At 31.3% G+C, this 18,418-nt stretch overlaps 1 protein-coding gene and 2 long non-coding RNA genes across 3 annotated transcripts; 2 read left to right on the top strand and 1 right to left on the bottom strand.

Moving 5' to 3' along the window:
• The first annotated feature begins 4,205 nt into the window (after positions 1-4,205).
• Positions 4,206-5,559, top strand: LOC107851748. Its single transcript, XR_007048510.1, has 2 exons — positions 4,206-4,345; positions 5,411-5,559. It is a non-coding gene; the product is annotated as an uncharacterized LOC107851748 (long non-coding RNA).
• A 1,069-nt stretch (positions 5,560-6,628) lies between these two features.
• Positions 6,629-10,144, bottom strand: LOC107848801 (histidine kinase CKI1-like). Its single transcript, XM_016693538.2, has 6 exons — positions 10,112-10,144; positions 9,946-10,026; positions 9,326-9,373; positions 8,457-8,838; positions 7,688-8,271; positions 6,629-7,465 (listed from the first exon to the last, which is right to left on the bottom strand). Exons 1-6 carry the CDS (start codon positions 10,142-10,144, stop codon positions 6,629-6,631), a joined length of 1,965 nt encoding a protein of 654 aa, XP_016549024.2.
• Positions 10,145-17,060: 6,916 nt separating this feature from the next.
• On the top strand, positions 17,061-18,067 carry LOC124889488. The gene is made up of 2 exons (XR_007048509.1): positions 17,061-17,708; positions 17,872-18,067. It is a non-coding gene; the product is annotated as an uncharacterized LOC124889488 (long non-coding RNA).
• Positions 18,068-18,418: the final 351 nt, after the last annotated feature.

Below are 18,418 nucleotides of genomic sequence, written 5' to 3'. Positions count from 1 at the left end.
GTTTGCAAGAATCATTTTGAAACTGGAGCACAAAATTATTACAAGAAGGAATTTAATTTCTATGGTGCACATGAACCAACAAATTTAATTAATTTCAGTATTTCTTGAACAAACTTTTGTTGTAGAAAAAAAATACTTAAAATAAATTATTTTCTCCACACAAATGGATCCTATCATATGGAATTTCTGTGAATGATACTGGTGCTAAGTCTTTGTAATAAGAAGTACTTTATGTTATTGAATGTGAATGGAAAAACCATTAGTTTTATCAGTATAATTAGCTGTCAATATACACACATTAGTCAGTTATGTTTTGAAATTTCCACGGAAAAATACAACGCATTTTTCACTCACAATTTATTATCTTTCTTGACTTAATTTCTGGTGCTTTTTATTTTTTTTGGGGACAACAAGCAAATATATCCTAAGCTTTGCAATTTAGAAAAGATATATCCCTTATTAAAAAAGTAATGCATATATAACCACGTCGTCAAATAAATGGTGCCAATATACCCTCATTTCGAGAAAAATAGAGATAATTCTTGACCTTAGTAATTGTGATTTTCTCCCCCTCTTTCTTATTTGAAATTGTGCATACCTCAGAAGAGAAAAGAACCAATAGACAAATTATTTTCGCAAAAACAATTGGACAACATCATTTAAGATTTCTATAGACAATATTTAAGTCTTTGCAATTGAATTTTTTCTTTATTATAATTTTGTGTTTTTGTTTTAATAAATTACTAACAATTATTATAATTACATTAGAACAAAAAGTACATCACATTATGGTGTTTCGACTTAGAGCAAGGATTGAATACATTCAACCAATGAATAGTCACATCAGAATGAAAAGCATTTGTGTGAACCATATATTCCGAAGTACAATACATTAAGCGCAACTTTATAGGTTAAACTCATCAAATTTAAATCTTGAATGTGCCACTGATCGTCACAAGGATCGGCATGTTCAATAATACCTTTTAAGGTTATCATTAATTGATCTTTCATTATAGATATCTTTTCGATAAAGAAAAAATATTTTGAAGTAAAATAAATTAAAAAGTTTCATAGAAAAATAGGCTATCCCGATTAATGTAGGAATTGATAGATAATTTGATCTGAAGGTAGGAATTGGTCTAACTTAACTTTTCTCTTTCTTCCATTGAGAGTAAATTTCCACCGCAATAATTGTGGAAGTGGAGGGTAACTTAACTTTGATTTTCTTTTCTAGCCCCTATTAATTAGTTGTCAAAAAGAAAAATTAAAGGAGAAAAAAATTGTGTGCTAAGTAGCTTTTCACTTGAAATTTTCACAGAAAAATACAACACATTTCTCACTCACAATTTATCTTTCTTGACTTAATTTTTTTCGCTCTTTAATTTTTAAGGACAACGAGAAAATATATCCTAAGCTTTGCAATTTAGAAAAGATATACGTCTAATAAATGGTGCCAATATACCCTCATCCCGAGACAAATGGAGATAATTCTTGACCTTAATAATTGTGATTTTCTCACCTCTTTCCCCTTGAAATTGTACTACATACCTCAGAAGAGAGGAAAATCAATTGAATGATTCCAATTAGCTGTTAGAGTGGAGAATACGTTCACTTAAATTGAAAGGACATGATTCCAATTAGCTGTTATTTTCTCAACTCTTTCTTCTTTGAACTTGCACAGACCTTAGAAAAGAAGAGAATCATTTGAATTAACTTTTAGAGTGAAGTATACGTTCATTTAAATTGAAAGGATGTGTCTTATTTCACAAGTTGAGGAATAACAACCAAAAAGATTTAAGTGCTCACTATCTTGTGGGACAAACAACTACCTAAGAAAAAACATATAACGAAGACTTAGTGTATTGACTCAAGAAACCACATCATGGATACGATTCTTCTATCCTTAATTAAGTCAATGCTTCTACTGTGGGAAGTCATTCGGTACCCAACTCTCTGTAGCGCCCCACCCTTCTTTATTCTTTTCCACTTAAACATCAATTTTTTGTCTTTGGCGGAATTTGAATCTGAAACGTGTGCATAACCAACACTTCACACATTATACTCTTACCTCTAGAATAAAGCATTCGAGGCAATAATTTGGGGATTTAAATGTGCTTACACGTTGCGAATACAATTAATCAAGGGCCTAATATGAATATCCAAAACCAAATGAGAAACTTACAAAAATAAGCTACGTCTCATACATGTCCATTTCAGGTCCCTCAACAACTCAGTTTCATAAATTAAGCAAATAGACCCACAACACGATTAAGTCGTGTCTAATTTTTGAGAATGACTATTTCTCTACTTTTTTGAAATTTCCATTGCAAGACTTATGCAGCATTGACTTCCCCTCTTTCTCTTCGGTTGTTATCGAGCTTACTATAGGTCAAGGTGGAACTTGGAATTAATTAACTAAACTTGTGGAATAAAAGTTTTAGCGTTGACCAAGTCAATTTTATTAATGAGCTGAAACCGTGTTATTGACATTTTGTCTAATCAACATGTCTTGTACCTTTTTGTGATCAGCATCTATTGTATGCTTTTAACTTAATTAATGATATTTCAAGTGTTGGAGTTGTGACCCGAATTTAATTTGTTGATTCGGCCCTGAAAGTTTCGTGGTGCGACTCATGTTTGTGATTTTCAATGGGGTCTGTGGTGGTAGCGTATGGATTGGGCCTGGGACCTATTTGTATGCACGTATTATATAAGTGTGATTTAGTGCGTTGTTTCGGGGAAATTGAGACTATTGTCTCCAACACAGTACTCTCTCTCTCTCTATTATAGTAAAACCTCTTCTGCCTCTGTCCGTGGTTTTTTCTGCAAGGGTTTTCACGTAAATCTGTGTTTCTGTAATTAAGGATAACAAGATACAAATTATATATATACGACTTACAAGCATATGGCACCTCAGACACTTTCATTTTGACATCCCTAACTTATTGTAGTTGTTTATATCTTAATTTTTTATTCGTTTTCTATAAAATAGCTAATAGACTTATTGTTTGTTATTCCACAAGTTGAGGAATAACAAACAAAAATATTTCAATTCTCATTATCTAAGATAAAACATATAACGAAGACTTGTGTATTGAGTCAAGAATTCTTCTATCCTTAATTAAGTCTACGCTTCTACTGTGGGAAGTCACTCGGTATCCAACTCTCTGTATTCTCAAAATATTATATTTAAATTATAGAGACTTAAATGTATACCAAGTCCATGATGATTGAGACTTCAGGATAAAGACCACCTCATCTTATTGATTGTCACATCCTAATGAAAAAAATCAAACTAAAGTTAAAACAAATTGTATGTTAAGTTTCTTTTATTTAAAATTTCTATGGTGCACATGAACCAATGAATTTAATTAATTTCGATATTTTTTTTAACAAACTTTTGTTGTGGAAAAAAAAATTATTTTTTCCACACAAATGGACCCTACTATATGGAATTTCTATGAATGAAACTGGTGTTAATTCTTTGCAATAAAGAGTACATTATGCTATTGTATGTGAATTGGAAATCCATTAGTTTTTGTCAATATAATTAGTTGTCAATATATTAGTCACATCAGAAAGAAAAATCAAAAGGGGAGAAATTTGTTTGTTAAGTAGTTTTTCACTTGAAAAAAAATACAACACATTTTCCACTCATAATTTATTATTTTTTTTTATTTAATTTCTGCCGTTCTTTATTTTTTGGGGGGACAACGGACAAATATATCCTAAGCTTTGCAATTTAGAAAAGATATGACCCTTGTTAAAAAAGTGATGCAGATATAACCTCACCATTTAATAAATAGTGTCGATATACCCTCATCGTCAGACGAATGGTGCAGATTTAACCTTTTCGTTAATAGACTTATTTTTAAGAAATTCCTAAAATTGATTTTGTTTTATTTTCAAAAATGTCACATGACTTTAAAAAATCATCTCATCCATTTTTTTTTAAACCTTCTAGACTCTACCCAACTGAATAAAAACAGCATTTGTCTATGCCTCTAAAATGGAGATAATTCTTGACCTTAATACTTGTGATTTTCTCATCTCTTTCTTCTTTGTAATTGTTAGAGTAAAGAATACGTTCATTTGAATTGTAAGGACATGCGTGTCATAGAAAAAATAATAGACAAATTAATTTCTCAAACAAATATACCCTGTTATTTTAAATATATATGGAAGAGACTTCTGCATTGATTTGAGAAAGACACAATTTAAGTCTTTGCAATTGGAGCTTTTCTTTATTTTGAGAGTACAATTCACTGCATAAATAGTTTTATATCTTTGTCTCTTTCTTCTTCAAAATTGCATTTAATATCAAAGGACGTGGTGGAATATGCAGGTGTGATCCCTCCATTCTTAAATATTGATCTTGAATTCGAGCCCTTATAATAGAAAAAAAAATAAAATCTAACTAAATGTGTCTACTTTTAGTAGTTTACCAATTGGCAACAAATTGAGCAAGTGGAACCCTATCAAATGCATTTGAGATAATTATAAATTTCCTGCTGTGTAATTTCGTGTTTACATTTTAACAAATTAGTATCGATTATTATAATTACATCAGAACAAAAAGTACATAATACATTATGGTGTTTAGACTTAGAGTAAGGAATACGTTCAACTAATGAATAGTCACATCAAAATGAAAAATTAAAGTGAAAGGAATTTGTGTGAATTTTTCATGACATAACTCGTGCAAGGACTTGAAATCTTAATTATTCTTTTATGCAAGTCGTTAAAGGAAAATGCCACTCGAAAACAACATACATACATATACATACACACACATATATATGTATGTATGTATATGTCTATATATATATGTTTTATGTGCAAAAAAATTTCAAAAAAAAAAAGTAAATAATTCCCATGGACAAATGGCAAGTAAATGTCTCTACTCTTCAAATTTTACCAATTGACAACAAATTAAATGTATTTGAGGAAAAAAAGAAGTGGAAGAAGACTTAAATGCATAAAGTGTTAAAGACTAGAAGGCTTAAATGCACAAAGACTAAGTCATTATCTTCGGCCATTTAGAGTAAAGAGTACGTCTGAATATTCACATCAAAAGGAAAAACCAAAGTTAAAGGAATTCGTGTGTTGAGTAGCTTTCATTTGAAATTTCCATGGCAGAATTGCGGAAGGACTTAAAAAATATTTACTTCGTGGCTTGAAAATGAATATCTTTTATAAAGAAATTGCGCTATGATATTTATGGAGCCTGTAATTTTCGACTACTAAAAAAGAAATTGCACTATGATATTACAGGATTCATATCTCATATGTTGAAAGAAATTAGTAGTATTGTATTACATTTCATATTGTACGAATTTCAGGTATTCAAGTTAATATAGACATTGTAATTTGAATTTAAGTGTAAAATAAACAAATTTGAAATATGCAGGTGCTTGGAGGAGCATTTGGTGGAACGCTCGAGATGTAATAATATCAAATTTGAATATGTATTTGATTTTTAGTTTGTTTGTAATATTATGAATTCGATGATACATTTATCAAGTTTACGTAAGATTTTAATGTATTAGTTTAAAGATACTAAGCGTGCAGCGGAAAAAAATTAATGACTCTGCGATTGGAAACAAGATATATAGACAGCAAAAGTGGTGTTGATAAAACAAAATCGTATCAGCAAAAGTATATAATAAAATGGAACTGTGCAAATCTGAGTCTATCAAAAGATCGAGTATGAGTAAAAAGATCTCAAGATAAAACACTTCCAAGTTTCAATTTATTCAAAGAGGAAAAATAACAAAACCCTAACACAAACATTAATAATTGATTCCACGGCTCGACTACTCGAGCTACATGTCACAGGGAGTCAATTTTAATTTACCGTTACTCCAAGATTCAGCGATGCACTATGTTAAATTACAATAAAACATATCAACTTTAATATCAACATGTTTCAATGAAATAAAGACTCTTTAGACTATCTTAAACCTTTCTATTCTCTAATTGAGGGGTTTTGTAAGTAATCATCCATTCCAATAATCATCCTAAACCAACAAAATTTTCTTTCCTGTTAAAGGTAACTTCTTGTTGATGAAATTACAATAAAAATTACAAATAAAAAAATACGAATGAAGAAAATAAAATATCTTCTGCTTGGCTGAACTGTGGATATCTCTCTCTCTTTTAGTAGATTCAAGTCCATTGTAGCAAATGTTTTCACCAGGCCAACAATAATCTTCTTGTCTTGTCCCTCCAGGATACAACAGTCTTCTCACAAAGTACAAGAGTTGAGTTCAAAGCTTCACCAAAACGAACACCTTCGTTCAACTAATAAACTCCTTTGTTTACTAACTTTTGTCAACTTTATATTATCTTGTACTTCGGAAAAAAATACAAGACCAACTCTATTTGTAGGAGAGTTATAAATGTTATAAGTCGTAAATTGATGGAAAACGAATGAATAAAGAGTAGAAAGTTAAAGTGAATTTTAACAAAAATGGTCACCAAATCCATTCATCACTAACCAAGAATCAATTGCTTCCAATAGACATTAAGAAGCATCAGCCATTACATTTTTTCAAAAACAAAAAAAAACAGAACAATATGAAGCAAATTAATATCATAAGCTAAATATTAAAATGCTCAATATACATCACTTCGAACCCGAAGGTCCGGGAACATCGATCGAAACATGCTGAATTGTTTCTTCCTTCATTTCTTGTGTGATGGTCGGTAAAATTTTATCTCGAAACTCTGGTACATCTCTGAGGGCGCGATATAGATTAGAACCATGCAATGGTTTGGCTATGACTATATCTGTCGAAGGTAGTTTGTCCTTGTCTGCACCAGGATTTTCAAGCCAAACAACTCGAAGGGAGACATCTTTGGGAAGGTCCTTTCTAAATTCAGTCATAGCTTGAGTCATTTCTCGAATTGGTCCAGCACTTGTGTCAATTACGATCAAGACGAATCTTATAAGTGAAATCCTAGAACTAAGTCCTCTGCCCCTCCTCTGAGATGATGAGATATCAATACAATCATTGACATTTGTTACATATAAAGCATGGAGGGAAATTTCCTGTGATCTTATTGAGGATGAGGAGAAGGAGTTGCTGCGTGATGCAACCTTGATTATGTTCTCTTTCATCATCTTGAGAGTTTGAGAAAACTGCTCATGTTGATTCACAACATGTACCCTTAAGCCGAGTACGTTCATCATGAATCTACGAAGAACTCGGCTTCTTTCTTCCTCCTTAATGAAAAGAATGGCATTGGATGTTTCTGGTTTAAATCTGCTACTACTTGCTACTGAACCACCTCCGGTCAGTGATTCCAAATCATCCTCTCTTGCATAATTAACAGTAGTTGCTTGACTTTCTTGAGCTTGAGGTTGATCACACGCTATCAGGAAAACGTTGAATCTGAAACAAGTACCTTCTTCACCAATATTTTTGCCTACTATACCTAACTTGCCACCCATTAGACCTACCTGAAAAATGAACGTAAATAAGAAACTAACATGAGTTATGAAGTAAGCAATACTCCGTATGAAGCAAATCTTGAAATGCATATAGCGTCGTTGCATGTTTGTGATGTTCTAGCTAGACATAGCGTGTGTGTGCATTCGTAACTGTCACATATAGAAATATCGTAATACACTGAGTCTAAATTTTAAATTCGCCCATGCACGTGTAGTGAAAGGTACACATACCAATGACTGAGCAATGCCGAGGCCTAAGCCAATGCCTGTGTTTGATTCATCATCCACTTGAACGAAATTCTCAAAAACAGATGTCTGTTTCTCTTTTGGAATTCCTTTCCCGGTATCCTCCACCTCGAATACTAATTCCATGCAGTTTGGATCTTTCTGAACACTGTTCAGTACTAGCACTTCTGACGTATCTTGTACTTCTGACGTAGATTCATCCTTCCGTGCATGTAAGCATGACAGCCAACCAGTGCTTGTTTTCGGAGAAATACTGCGACTTTGATCAAAGCTGGTTTTCCGAGCCCAAGCACGAACAATTATGTGGCCTTCTGATGTAAACTTAACTGCATTATGCAGCAAGTTACTCAGTATCCGTCTTAATTCTGCTCTATCTCCTTTAACTCGAGAAAATTTTGTAATAGATCCATTACATGGATCTAGTACCACGTCAACATTCTTCTTTGCCCCATTGGGGTAATTCATGTTGACAACGTGTTCTAGTAGATCTTCCATGTCGAATTCTTCTTCTTTAAGATACTTCTTCCCTCGTTCTATCTTGCTTTGGTCAAGAACAGAACTCAAAAAGCCTGGAAAAAAAAAAAAGATCATTACTTAGATAATAGCTTTAGGCTGTCAGCGCGTATAAGTTAAATCTGGTTGATATCAGAGAGTTAACTAAAACACAAATCGTAAAGATCATTTATGTGCGTTATTTAGACTATCAGAGAATATATACAAGTTAAATCAAGACTGAGATGAAACATACACTAACCTAAAAGATCGTTCGTGCAAGATTCCATCATATTCAAATAATTCACCAATTCGGATTCTGGTGAAGCATGGGGCGTGCCACGACAGAGCTCGATTAATCCATTGATTGAAGCAAGACTTACACTAAGATCATGATTTGCTTGAACAAATGCAGTACTTTTGTTCATACTTTTTCTAATTGCTTCTTGAGTTGCTTCAATTTGCTTTGTAAGTTCATCATACAAAAGCATTTCTCTTCTTCTTGATCTTATTATTAGTATCACAAATGTGATTATTGAAACAGCCAAAGCAACCATCATTAAGATGATTAACATTAATCCAAATTTAATGGTCTGATGAAAATGGCTTAGTTGAACATCTTGTACATTGGCTGGTGCATACACCTGAAAATTAATTCATACATTGATATAAAAAAAGGCAGCCCGTGCACTTAAGCTACCGCTATGCATGGTGTCTGGCGACGGACCCCACCACAAGGGTGTATTGTACGCAAGCCTTACCTTGCATTTCTGCAAGAGGCTGTTTTCAAGGCTTGAACCCATGACGTGTACTCAGCCTAGCTACCGCTATGCGTGGTGTCCGAGGAAGGGCCCCACCGCAAGGGTGTATTGTACGCAGCCTTACCTTGCATTTCTTCAAGAGGTTGTTTCCAAGACTTGAGCCCGTGATGTGTACTCAGCCTTGCTACCGCTATGCGCGGTGTCCGGGGAAGGACCACAAGGGTGTATGTATGCAAGCCTTACCTTGCATTTCTGCAAGAGGCTGTTTCCAAGGCTTGAACCCGTGACGTGTGCTCAGCCTTACCTTCCATTTCTACAAGAGGCTGTTTCCAAAGCTTGAACCCATGACGTGACGTGTACGCAGCCTTACCTTGCATTTCTGCAAGAGGTTGTTTTCAAGACTTGAACCCGCGACGTCCTGGTCACATGACAGTAACTTTAGCAGTTACTCCAAAGCTCCCCTTCTGATTATGCATTGACATCGTAAAAGAAATGTTTATATTATCATGTCACCTAAAAGATAATACAAATAATCATGCAATAAAATTGAGGAATTGAGCTAGATAGCCTAGATAATAAGATATAAGACAATAGGTTAAAAAATTTAGTGATATTGTAAAAATTCTTTACTAGTTACATACTCTTCTCTTTATTAGCCTAATGCAATTCTACAAATATATAAACAAATATCTTTTGAATTTATTGCCATTAATTAGGTCAATAAATTGTAATGAATATTGTTAATAGATATGAAATTATTTTTACCATTTGCCCTCTATGACCCAAAACAAATACTATAATTATGTCTCGATCGCAAATTAATTGGAATCGAATATGTTAATCTTTCAATGTCTATGTCACCTAAAGTAAACTCGTGAATTTAAGACAAGTTCAAATCATACGTACTGAAAATATAAAATATAGATAGATAGATAGATAGATAGATAGATAGATAGATAGATAGATAGATAAATAGCTATGAGACAGTACCTTAATTTCGCTTTCCATTTTTTTGAATTTACGAACCCAAAATGTTATTAATGTAGGAGGTACCAACAACATTAGCAGTGCCTGCATTGCATGCAAATTAAATATTCAAATAAATCAACAGACAAATTTAATGGATAAATTAAAAAAAATGTACTAGAAAACTTACCAGAATCAAGCAAACAGAAGCAACTCTTGACATTTTAAATGAACTGAGATTCATTTCTTGATATGTATGACTGCGTATAATTTTTTGACTCAGATGATTAATTAGAAAAAAAAATTAGAAATTTGAGTTGTGCTAATGCAACATAAAATATTAAACTGAAATTTTCAACTTACTTGTTTACTCAATGTAGTTTCCCAAATTTATGGACTTTATACATAGAAATAATAAAAATGGCTAGTTGTTTATTTTTTTTCCCTTCCTAGGTCATTTTCCTTTATGTTGTTTCCATATTAGATTAATATTTTTTAAAGAAAATTCTATATAAAGAATCTAAGTATTTTTATTAATATAACTCAAATAAAAAAAAAGGAAATTCACTTAAAGATGAGAAGTTAAATGAAAAGAAAATATCTGATTACATATAATCAAAGTTATTTTAATCTCTTTTTTTATAAATGCATAATGATTTTGTTGGTTGATACTTTATGGAGGAAAAACATTAATAGTTTTTATATTTTTAATTGCCATAATAAATAAATATTTACTATCCCTTCATTGTTACTCAAAAAGATTTCGAGTTTGAGCATTAATGAAAATGAAAGTTATCTTTAGTGGAGAAGATTTTACTCCTCCAATAAATTTTTTCAACGGAAATCTAAATCAGTCAAGCCTCAACAAAAAAAAATAAAAATCGAACATCAAATGAAAAATTAAAAAAAAATGAAACTTTTATATTATTGAAATAGTTAAAAAAAAAAAAAAGAGTCAATATTTTAGTACCTATTTTAGTAAAACTATATCATGATAAAACTTATTTGATGTCCAATCTATTAGTGCATGTGACAATTTTTTTTCTTTGCAAAAAGAATTGAATATATATATATATGAGGTGAAACATTCAACTTTATTAAACTGACCTGCAGGACTCGTTTTAAATCTTTCTCAACTCAAAATTACAATTAGAGAAATAGGAACAAGAATTTAGATGAATATTATAAAGAGAATGTATTTTATTTTTCTTCACATAAAATTAAAGGTTATCTAATTTATATAAGTACATATATGTTCCTATTTTTTTAAATGGAAAAAAATAGTTAAGAGCGTTGACTAAATTTGAAGTCACGCACATCAAAAAATCTCACATAATTATTAATAGATAAAGAAATACTTACTACGATTTCAGAAGAAATATTTACTTATCCATCACAATCATCGTTGATTGTATGACATGCATTTTGAATGTACATAACTATTACTTAATCATTAATTAATTAATATGTATCTTTACTTTATTAAATTAATTAATTGGTTTGACTGTTGAAAAAGGAAAAAAAAAACTTAATTAAGGAGAATAGCAACAAAGTGAATAAAAAAGAAAATTTAGGGAGCGTTTGGTAATAGGGAAATAATCAAAAAGTATTATCTCAAAAATATTTACGTATAATATTGTTTTTTCTTATTTTTATTTTCATTTAAGGAACTTAATTTTCTTCTTAGAGAAAATATTTTTAAAAAATTTTAACCAATCAAATATAAGAAATTTGAAAAATTGATACGCAACGGAATGATATTTGAAACAATTTAGACGATATAAAGGTTTGCACATAAGACAGGTGTTGAACTAGTAGAAGGAGCGTCTAACATGTTGTTGCAGGCATTATTGCTTTTAGCATCCGCCCTCGATCTCATTCATAACATTATCGTTCTACAAATATAATTTCACTTTGTAGTTTCGTCTTGTAACTTTCTTTTCTCATAGAGAAGAAAAGTAGACTAGCAGGACAAAAGCTATCATACCATAACTTGATCGTCATTTCATACCTGAATTATATTTTTTATTAAATAAATCTGTTAGAGCATCATGACATTTCAAGACAGTAGACTTAGATAATTGATCAGAAGTTCTACCTTATTTGTAAAGGTTAGGACTTAGATATGTTGCTCATGAAATAGACGTTTAGGACAATTTAATACGGTGAAGTTGCTCAATTGACCAAAAGTAATTATGAGTCGTGAGAAAAAAGTTAAAATTTAAGATCGTTACCTATTAAATATAAGTTTGAACTTTTGCCCATAAAGCAGACATTCAGGACATTTTAAGACAATAAACGTGTTTAATTGACCATAAATTCTACCTTATAATTAAGAGAACATTAGAAATTATTTAGCGGAACAGAATTCAAAAAACTCACTTTGAGGAACTAAAAAGTGAAAATCAAAAACAGATTCATAAAACGACAACAATAACAACATACCTTGTGAAATATTACAAAGCGAAATCTAGAGAGGACAAAATCTATGCAAACCTTACCATACCACTTGGAGTAGAGAGGTTGTTTTAAAAAGATTCTCGATTCAAGTGAAACAAATCAAAATATTAATTAAAGAAACAACGATAGTGAAGAAAAATATGACAATAGCAAAGAAGTGCGGGGCAATATATGCAAGGAGTTTAAAACATAGTAAACAATAAATGATATCAGATTCCACAAGCCAAAGAATACTAAAACGATCACGGGTTCAAACCTTTTAAGCTTTTCCGTAATTCTAAAAAAAAATAAAATATCCAAAACAAGTGAGATTTTCGATCTGTGTGTCTGAAAGCAGTTCAAATAAAGATCATAAGAGTACGTCTATAAGGAAATTAAAAAGCATTTTTAATTTTAATTTTTCAATGTTTGATTGTTCAAAATATTTTTCTAATAAAATAAATTTTTTTAAAAATAAAATTTTAAAAAAACTTCACACTGATTATCTCTTCATCACCCACCAACTCCCCACCCCACCCCACCCCACCCCACCCCAATCCCACGCCCACGAATCCCTCACTAAACTATCTAGTTGGAATATTCTATCATCTCTTTTATTTTTATTAATTTTATCAAAAGCTTATAGTGACAATGATAGGAGAATAAAAATAAATATAGCATTCCTTTCTTTTTTAAAACTTTTTAGTCAATTTGGCAACTAGAATGCACGTGACAGGACCACTTTAATAAAAACCTACGTCATTTATTAATTAATACGAAATATATATCTAATTGAATTCTAGATTTTCAATTAAGCAAATAAAATATTCTTTATCAAGAAGTATTTTATTTTCACAGTTCGAATTCAAAACTTTGAATTAAGAAACATTATAGAAATAGCTCTCGTAATGAAAAAAATAAAACTCTATAGCTCCTCGAGTTTAATTTGATCGGAAACTTTTAGGGTTCATTTGGTTAAGAAACAAATTATTCTAGAATAACTTATCTTAGAATATTTTCATCTTAAATATGGATAAAATTAACATTGCAATTTCAAAATAATTAATAATTAGATAAATCATCCCACAATTTTATCCCAACTAAATATAAGATATACAAATTCAGCACTCAATTAAAAATAGAGGATTTTATTATTTTGCAATATTTATTGGTGGTTTAAGTCAAACGTTTAATTAACATCTGATTAAGAAAAAATATAATTATAAGTAAGATTAAATAAATAAGATTTAATTTGGAGGTATTCTCAGATCCTTCTACTACGGATCAATTATCAAAACCCAAGAAAAAAAATGTGCCTTTAACGTACAGATCAAGAATTGAAAAAAAAAAAATCCTCATTATTAAACTTTTTATAAAATTATTTATGTTATTTTAATAGTTCTCTCTTTTTTTATATAGTAAATCTTTTTGAGAAAGAGATGATTAGACAGAATATAACGCGATTACAGCTTATCGAGGATATAATCTTAAATAGAAAGGCCCGACGAACATAAATTATAGTAGAAGGTTGCAAAGTAGGAGTGTTTGTTACGTTGTCCTTAATTACTAGTTGTCATAGTGCTACACATGTAGTTTCTTTTTCTTTTTTTTCTTGTTGATATATATGTTGTTTCGAGTAGATCGCATGTCGTAGTTTTTTCCTGTTGTTATTATCTGTTGTGCTATTTCTTATTGTCTTTTGGATCTCTGTTACATTTTTTTAGATTGTATTTTATCTTGAGTCGACAACCTCTATACTTCACCAGATCTCATTATATGGGAATATATTGTGTATGTGTATATTGTTGTTGTTGTAGTAAATCTTTTGGGGAGAGGTGATTAGACAAAATATAGCGCGGTTGCAACTTATCGAGGACATGATCTTAGATAGGAAGGCATGAAGAACACGAATTACAGTATAAGGTTAGGAAGTAGGAGCGTTACGTCGTCCTTATCAGTAGTCGTAGTGTTATATCTGCAGTTTCTTGTTCTTGGATTATTGTTGATATATTTTGAGTAGATCGATTGTCGTAGTATTTTTCTGTTATTATCAATTGTTGTGTTACTTCTTACTGTCTTTCGAACCTCTATTACATCTTTTTCCAGATTGTATTTTATCTTGAGTTGAAAACAGCCTTTATACTTCACCAGACCCATTACGTGAAAATATACTGTACATATTATTGTTGTTGTAGTATATCTTCTGTGTTTCTTATTTAGTTTCAAAAATTGAATAACATGTATTTTTTGAAAATATAATTTTAAATAAATAGTACAATTTTTTTATGAAAAATGTTATAAAAAAAATCTCTTGAGCTACCTATAGTAATAACCTCTAATTAATAGTAGGGCTGCCCAACTAGTCTAGTTAATTTGTTCTATTCCTCAAATAATATATCAATGTCAATGTCAATTATTTTCGCAAAGGACAATTTTATCCATATGTTAGATAAGAACACATTTTTCTCACTATTGTATGTAGTTGTCATATTTTGACTATTCAACTTCCATCAAATTATATATACTAAAACATATATAAAAAACAAAATAAAAAATAACCATGTTTCAGCTCCTGTAATAATAATATTGTAACTCTTGTATTACATATAAATATAAGGAAAAAAGTGCAAAAAAATATCTATATTTTGGTGAAATTTACAGTTATGCATCTTAAACTTTGCGGGAGTCATACGATCCTCCCGAACTATTTTTTACCATATGTAACTAGCATATATTTGACACTTGGACAACTGTGTGTATTTCACGCACATTAAGCGCGTAAGAAAAAACTATTCGATAAGGGGCAAATATATATATGCCAGTTAAATACGGTAAAAAATAGTCTAGAGAGGTCATAGGATCCCCGCAATGTTCAGGGTGCGTAACTGCAAATTTCACCTAAGTACAGACATTTTTCGCATATTTTTCCCTAAATATAAATATTGACATTTTTCTCTACTAAATAGTATATTTGTTTAATGTATTAGTATAAGTTTAAATTATTTTTATATAGGGAAAATGTTTTATTATCACCTTGAACTATACGCAAAAAGATTGAGACACACCCGAACTTTAGGAGGGTCCTAGTACCCCTGAACTAATTTAAACCGTATTTTTGACAATCTTAGTACCTACGTGGATCCTTCAGTGTGTTGTGTCACGTATGTACCAAGTAGGCATTAAGGTTGTCAAAAATATGGTTTTAATTAGTTTAGAAGTATTAATAGGACCCTCCTAAAGTTCGGATGTGTCTCAACCTTTTCGCATGTAGTTCAAGATTGTAATAGAGTATTTTCTCTTTTATATATATCTAAAATGAAAATTGCATGTCATAATAATTTATCTTACCTTACAATATTAAACCTACCCTTTTACAATATGCCAATAGTTTACAAATATTCATAAATGACTTTCCTTGTAATTGACTTCAAATAATTTTAAGATTATTTAACTAATTCCAAGTTGGCAACCTATAGTCAACATACAAATTCTCACAAGCAACCTCTTTATATCATAAAACTATCACACAAAAAAAAAAATCATTTGAGTTGAATTCTTCATTGACAATTCAAGAAAAAAAAAATGTTATTTTCTTCATTTGATTCATTGAAAGAGAAGTTTATATCAATATTTGACAAGTATTTTGTGGCTAATCTTTGCAAAATTGTTCTATTATCAGGTGTTATTCTTTACTTAGCCTCAATTTTTCTATTCAAAGATTCAAATTGTTCATCATATTATGAGTTATTAGAATCTTCTAATAATAATAAGTCTCCACAAATTTCTCATTTTATTTCATCAAATGACACAAACCCCACTAATCTTAACCATATAGTTTTTGGTCTACTTGGTTCTGAAAAAGCATGGCACTATAGAAAAAATTACATTGAATCTTGGTGGAAGCCAAAAGTTACAAGAGGTTACTTGTTTCTTGATGTACCCCCTAGTGGAAATTTATTACCATGGTCTAAAAATTCACCACCTTATAAAGTTTCAAAAAACATAACAAAATTAGTTCAAGAAACTCACCATGTTGCACCAATTATGGCTAGAATGGTACATGGTATAAAGGAAATTTTTGATCAAGAACATGAAGGTGTTAGATGGTTGATTATGGGGGACGACGATTCGATATTTTTTCTGGAAAATATTGTTGATGTTCTTGGTAAATATGATCACAACAAGTACTACTATTTTGGGGGTCAAAGTGAGTATATTTTATCAAATTTCTGGTTTTCATTTGATCAAGGTTTTGGTGGTGCTGGAATTATTATGAGTTTTCCATTAGCAAAAGATTTTAGGCGGGGTAGAGGTAGGCTGGAGAAATAATGGAGGGAGGTGATTAGGCATGATATGGAGCAATTACAGCTTACGGATGACATGACCCCATAGGTGTGGAGGACGCAGATTAGGGTAGAGGGTTAGGGGGCGAGAGTGCATCGGTAACAATAGGGAAACATTCTTTATTTGTGTCTGAAGTTTCTTGTTCGTACTTCGTGGTGTTGAGTGTTGTGTATGGTTTCGGATAGAGAGTTTTTAGTATTATCTCGCGGCTGTAGCATTATCTTATGGCTAGTGATATTAGTTTATTTTGCAGATTGTACTAGTTTATATATATGCATTTATGTTTTATGTTTGTTATACTTATATCGGTCCTAAGCCGGATGTCTATCGGAAACAGCCTCTCTACTTCATCTGAGGTACTGATATGGTCTGCGTACACTCTACCCACCCCACTATGTGGAATACACTGGCTATGTTGTTTTAGTTTGACTTGTAATACTCGAATTTTCTCTTGCAGCTCGATGTGCGCGGTGACATTTCAGGATTATTATCGTCGCATCCACAAGCGCCGTTACTATCCCTACACCATTTCGATGTTGTAGAGTCGATTTTTCCTTCAATGAATCGTACACAATCAACAAAACACCTCATGAAAGCAGCAAATTTACGATCAATCTCGAATGTTACAACAAACAATATGCCACCATAGGTCTAGCAATTGGACATTTTCAGTATCATGGGGATATTCAGTTCATATTTACGAGAAAATTATGCCTAGGAGTCATTTAATTAAACCTATTCAAACATTTAGTGCTTGGGTTGCCAAGCCTGAGAATCCTCCATATTACATGTTTAATACGAGGTCGTTTGCAAATAATTCCTGTGAAACTCCTCGTGTGTTTTTCTTAAAATCTATCGGGGAATAGTGGAATAAAAACGAAATTACGGCCACGTATACCCGGTCGGCGGAGTGGCGGTTGCCGGGTTGTTCGATCGACGGAAACCATCCGGCAAATTATGTCAACAAGATTCAACTCTACTCTCGTAGAACAAAACGTACAGAGGTAAGTTTCTTTTTTCTTTTATTTTTTATATTTTGCATTTTATATAAAAATACATATCCATTCGATATCGAGCAGCACTATTTTCACACATGATCACTCAACTATTTATTTTCGACTATAATTATTAACTTTTTTTTTTTTCTTGCCAATTTTTTTTTTACAGATGGATAGATTTGAATGTTGTGATATTATTCACACAAGTGGTTCAAACAAGACACAAGTCAAATTGAGGGAATGTTTTACAAATGAGAAAATTGCTTAGTCAAATTATAGAATTTTATTTCTTTTTGTGAAGGGTACTGTAATGTTATGCAAATTCTTCCCAAAAAGAAATATAAAAAGCATTTTTTTTTCTTTAATTATATTTCAGTATTCAATACTCTTCTTTGAAACAACCTCTGCATACACTCTACTTTCCCCAAACCCCACTCGTGGAAATTCACTAGGCATGTTATTGTCGTTGTTGTTGCATACAAAACTCACTGGTTCGTTTAGTTTAGATTAGCACCGCATAAGACCTTGAAACTTCTACATGCATGGAAAAAGAGTTTTACGTACACATACATACGAAAACAATTATATCTATTCGAGCAAACTGACCTTAAATCTTGAATGTCTCTCTTAATAAATATATCTATGGCAATACATTGAGACTATAAGAGTTTTTTAGACGCAGAGGAGCTGAAAGCATGCCAACTCATATATACGTA

The sequence above is a fragment of the Capsicum annuum genome, chromosome 12 (assembly GCF_002878395.1).
Source record: "Capsicum annuum cultivar UCD-10X-F1 chromosome 12, UCD10Xv1.1, whole genome shotgun sequence".
NCBI classification, from domain to species: Eukaryota; Viridiplantae; Streptophyta; class Magnoliopsida; order Solanales; family Solanaceae; genus Capsicum; species Capsicum annuum.
Note: the sequence above shows the minus strand (reverse complement) of the source record. Positions and strands in the feature narration are given on the sequence as shown.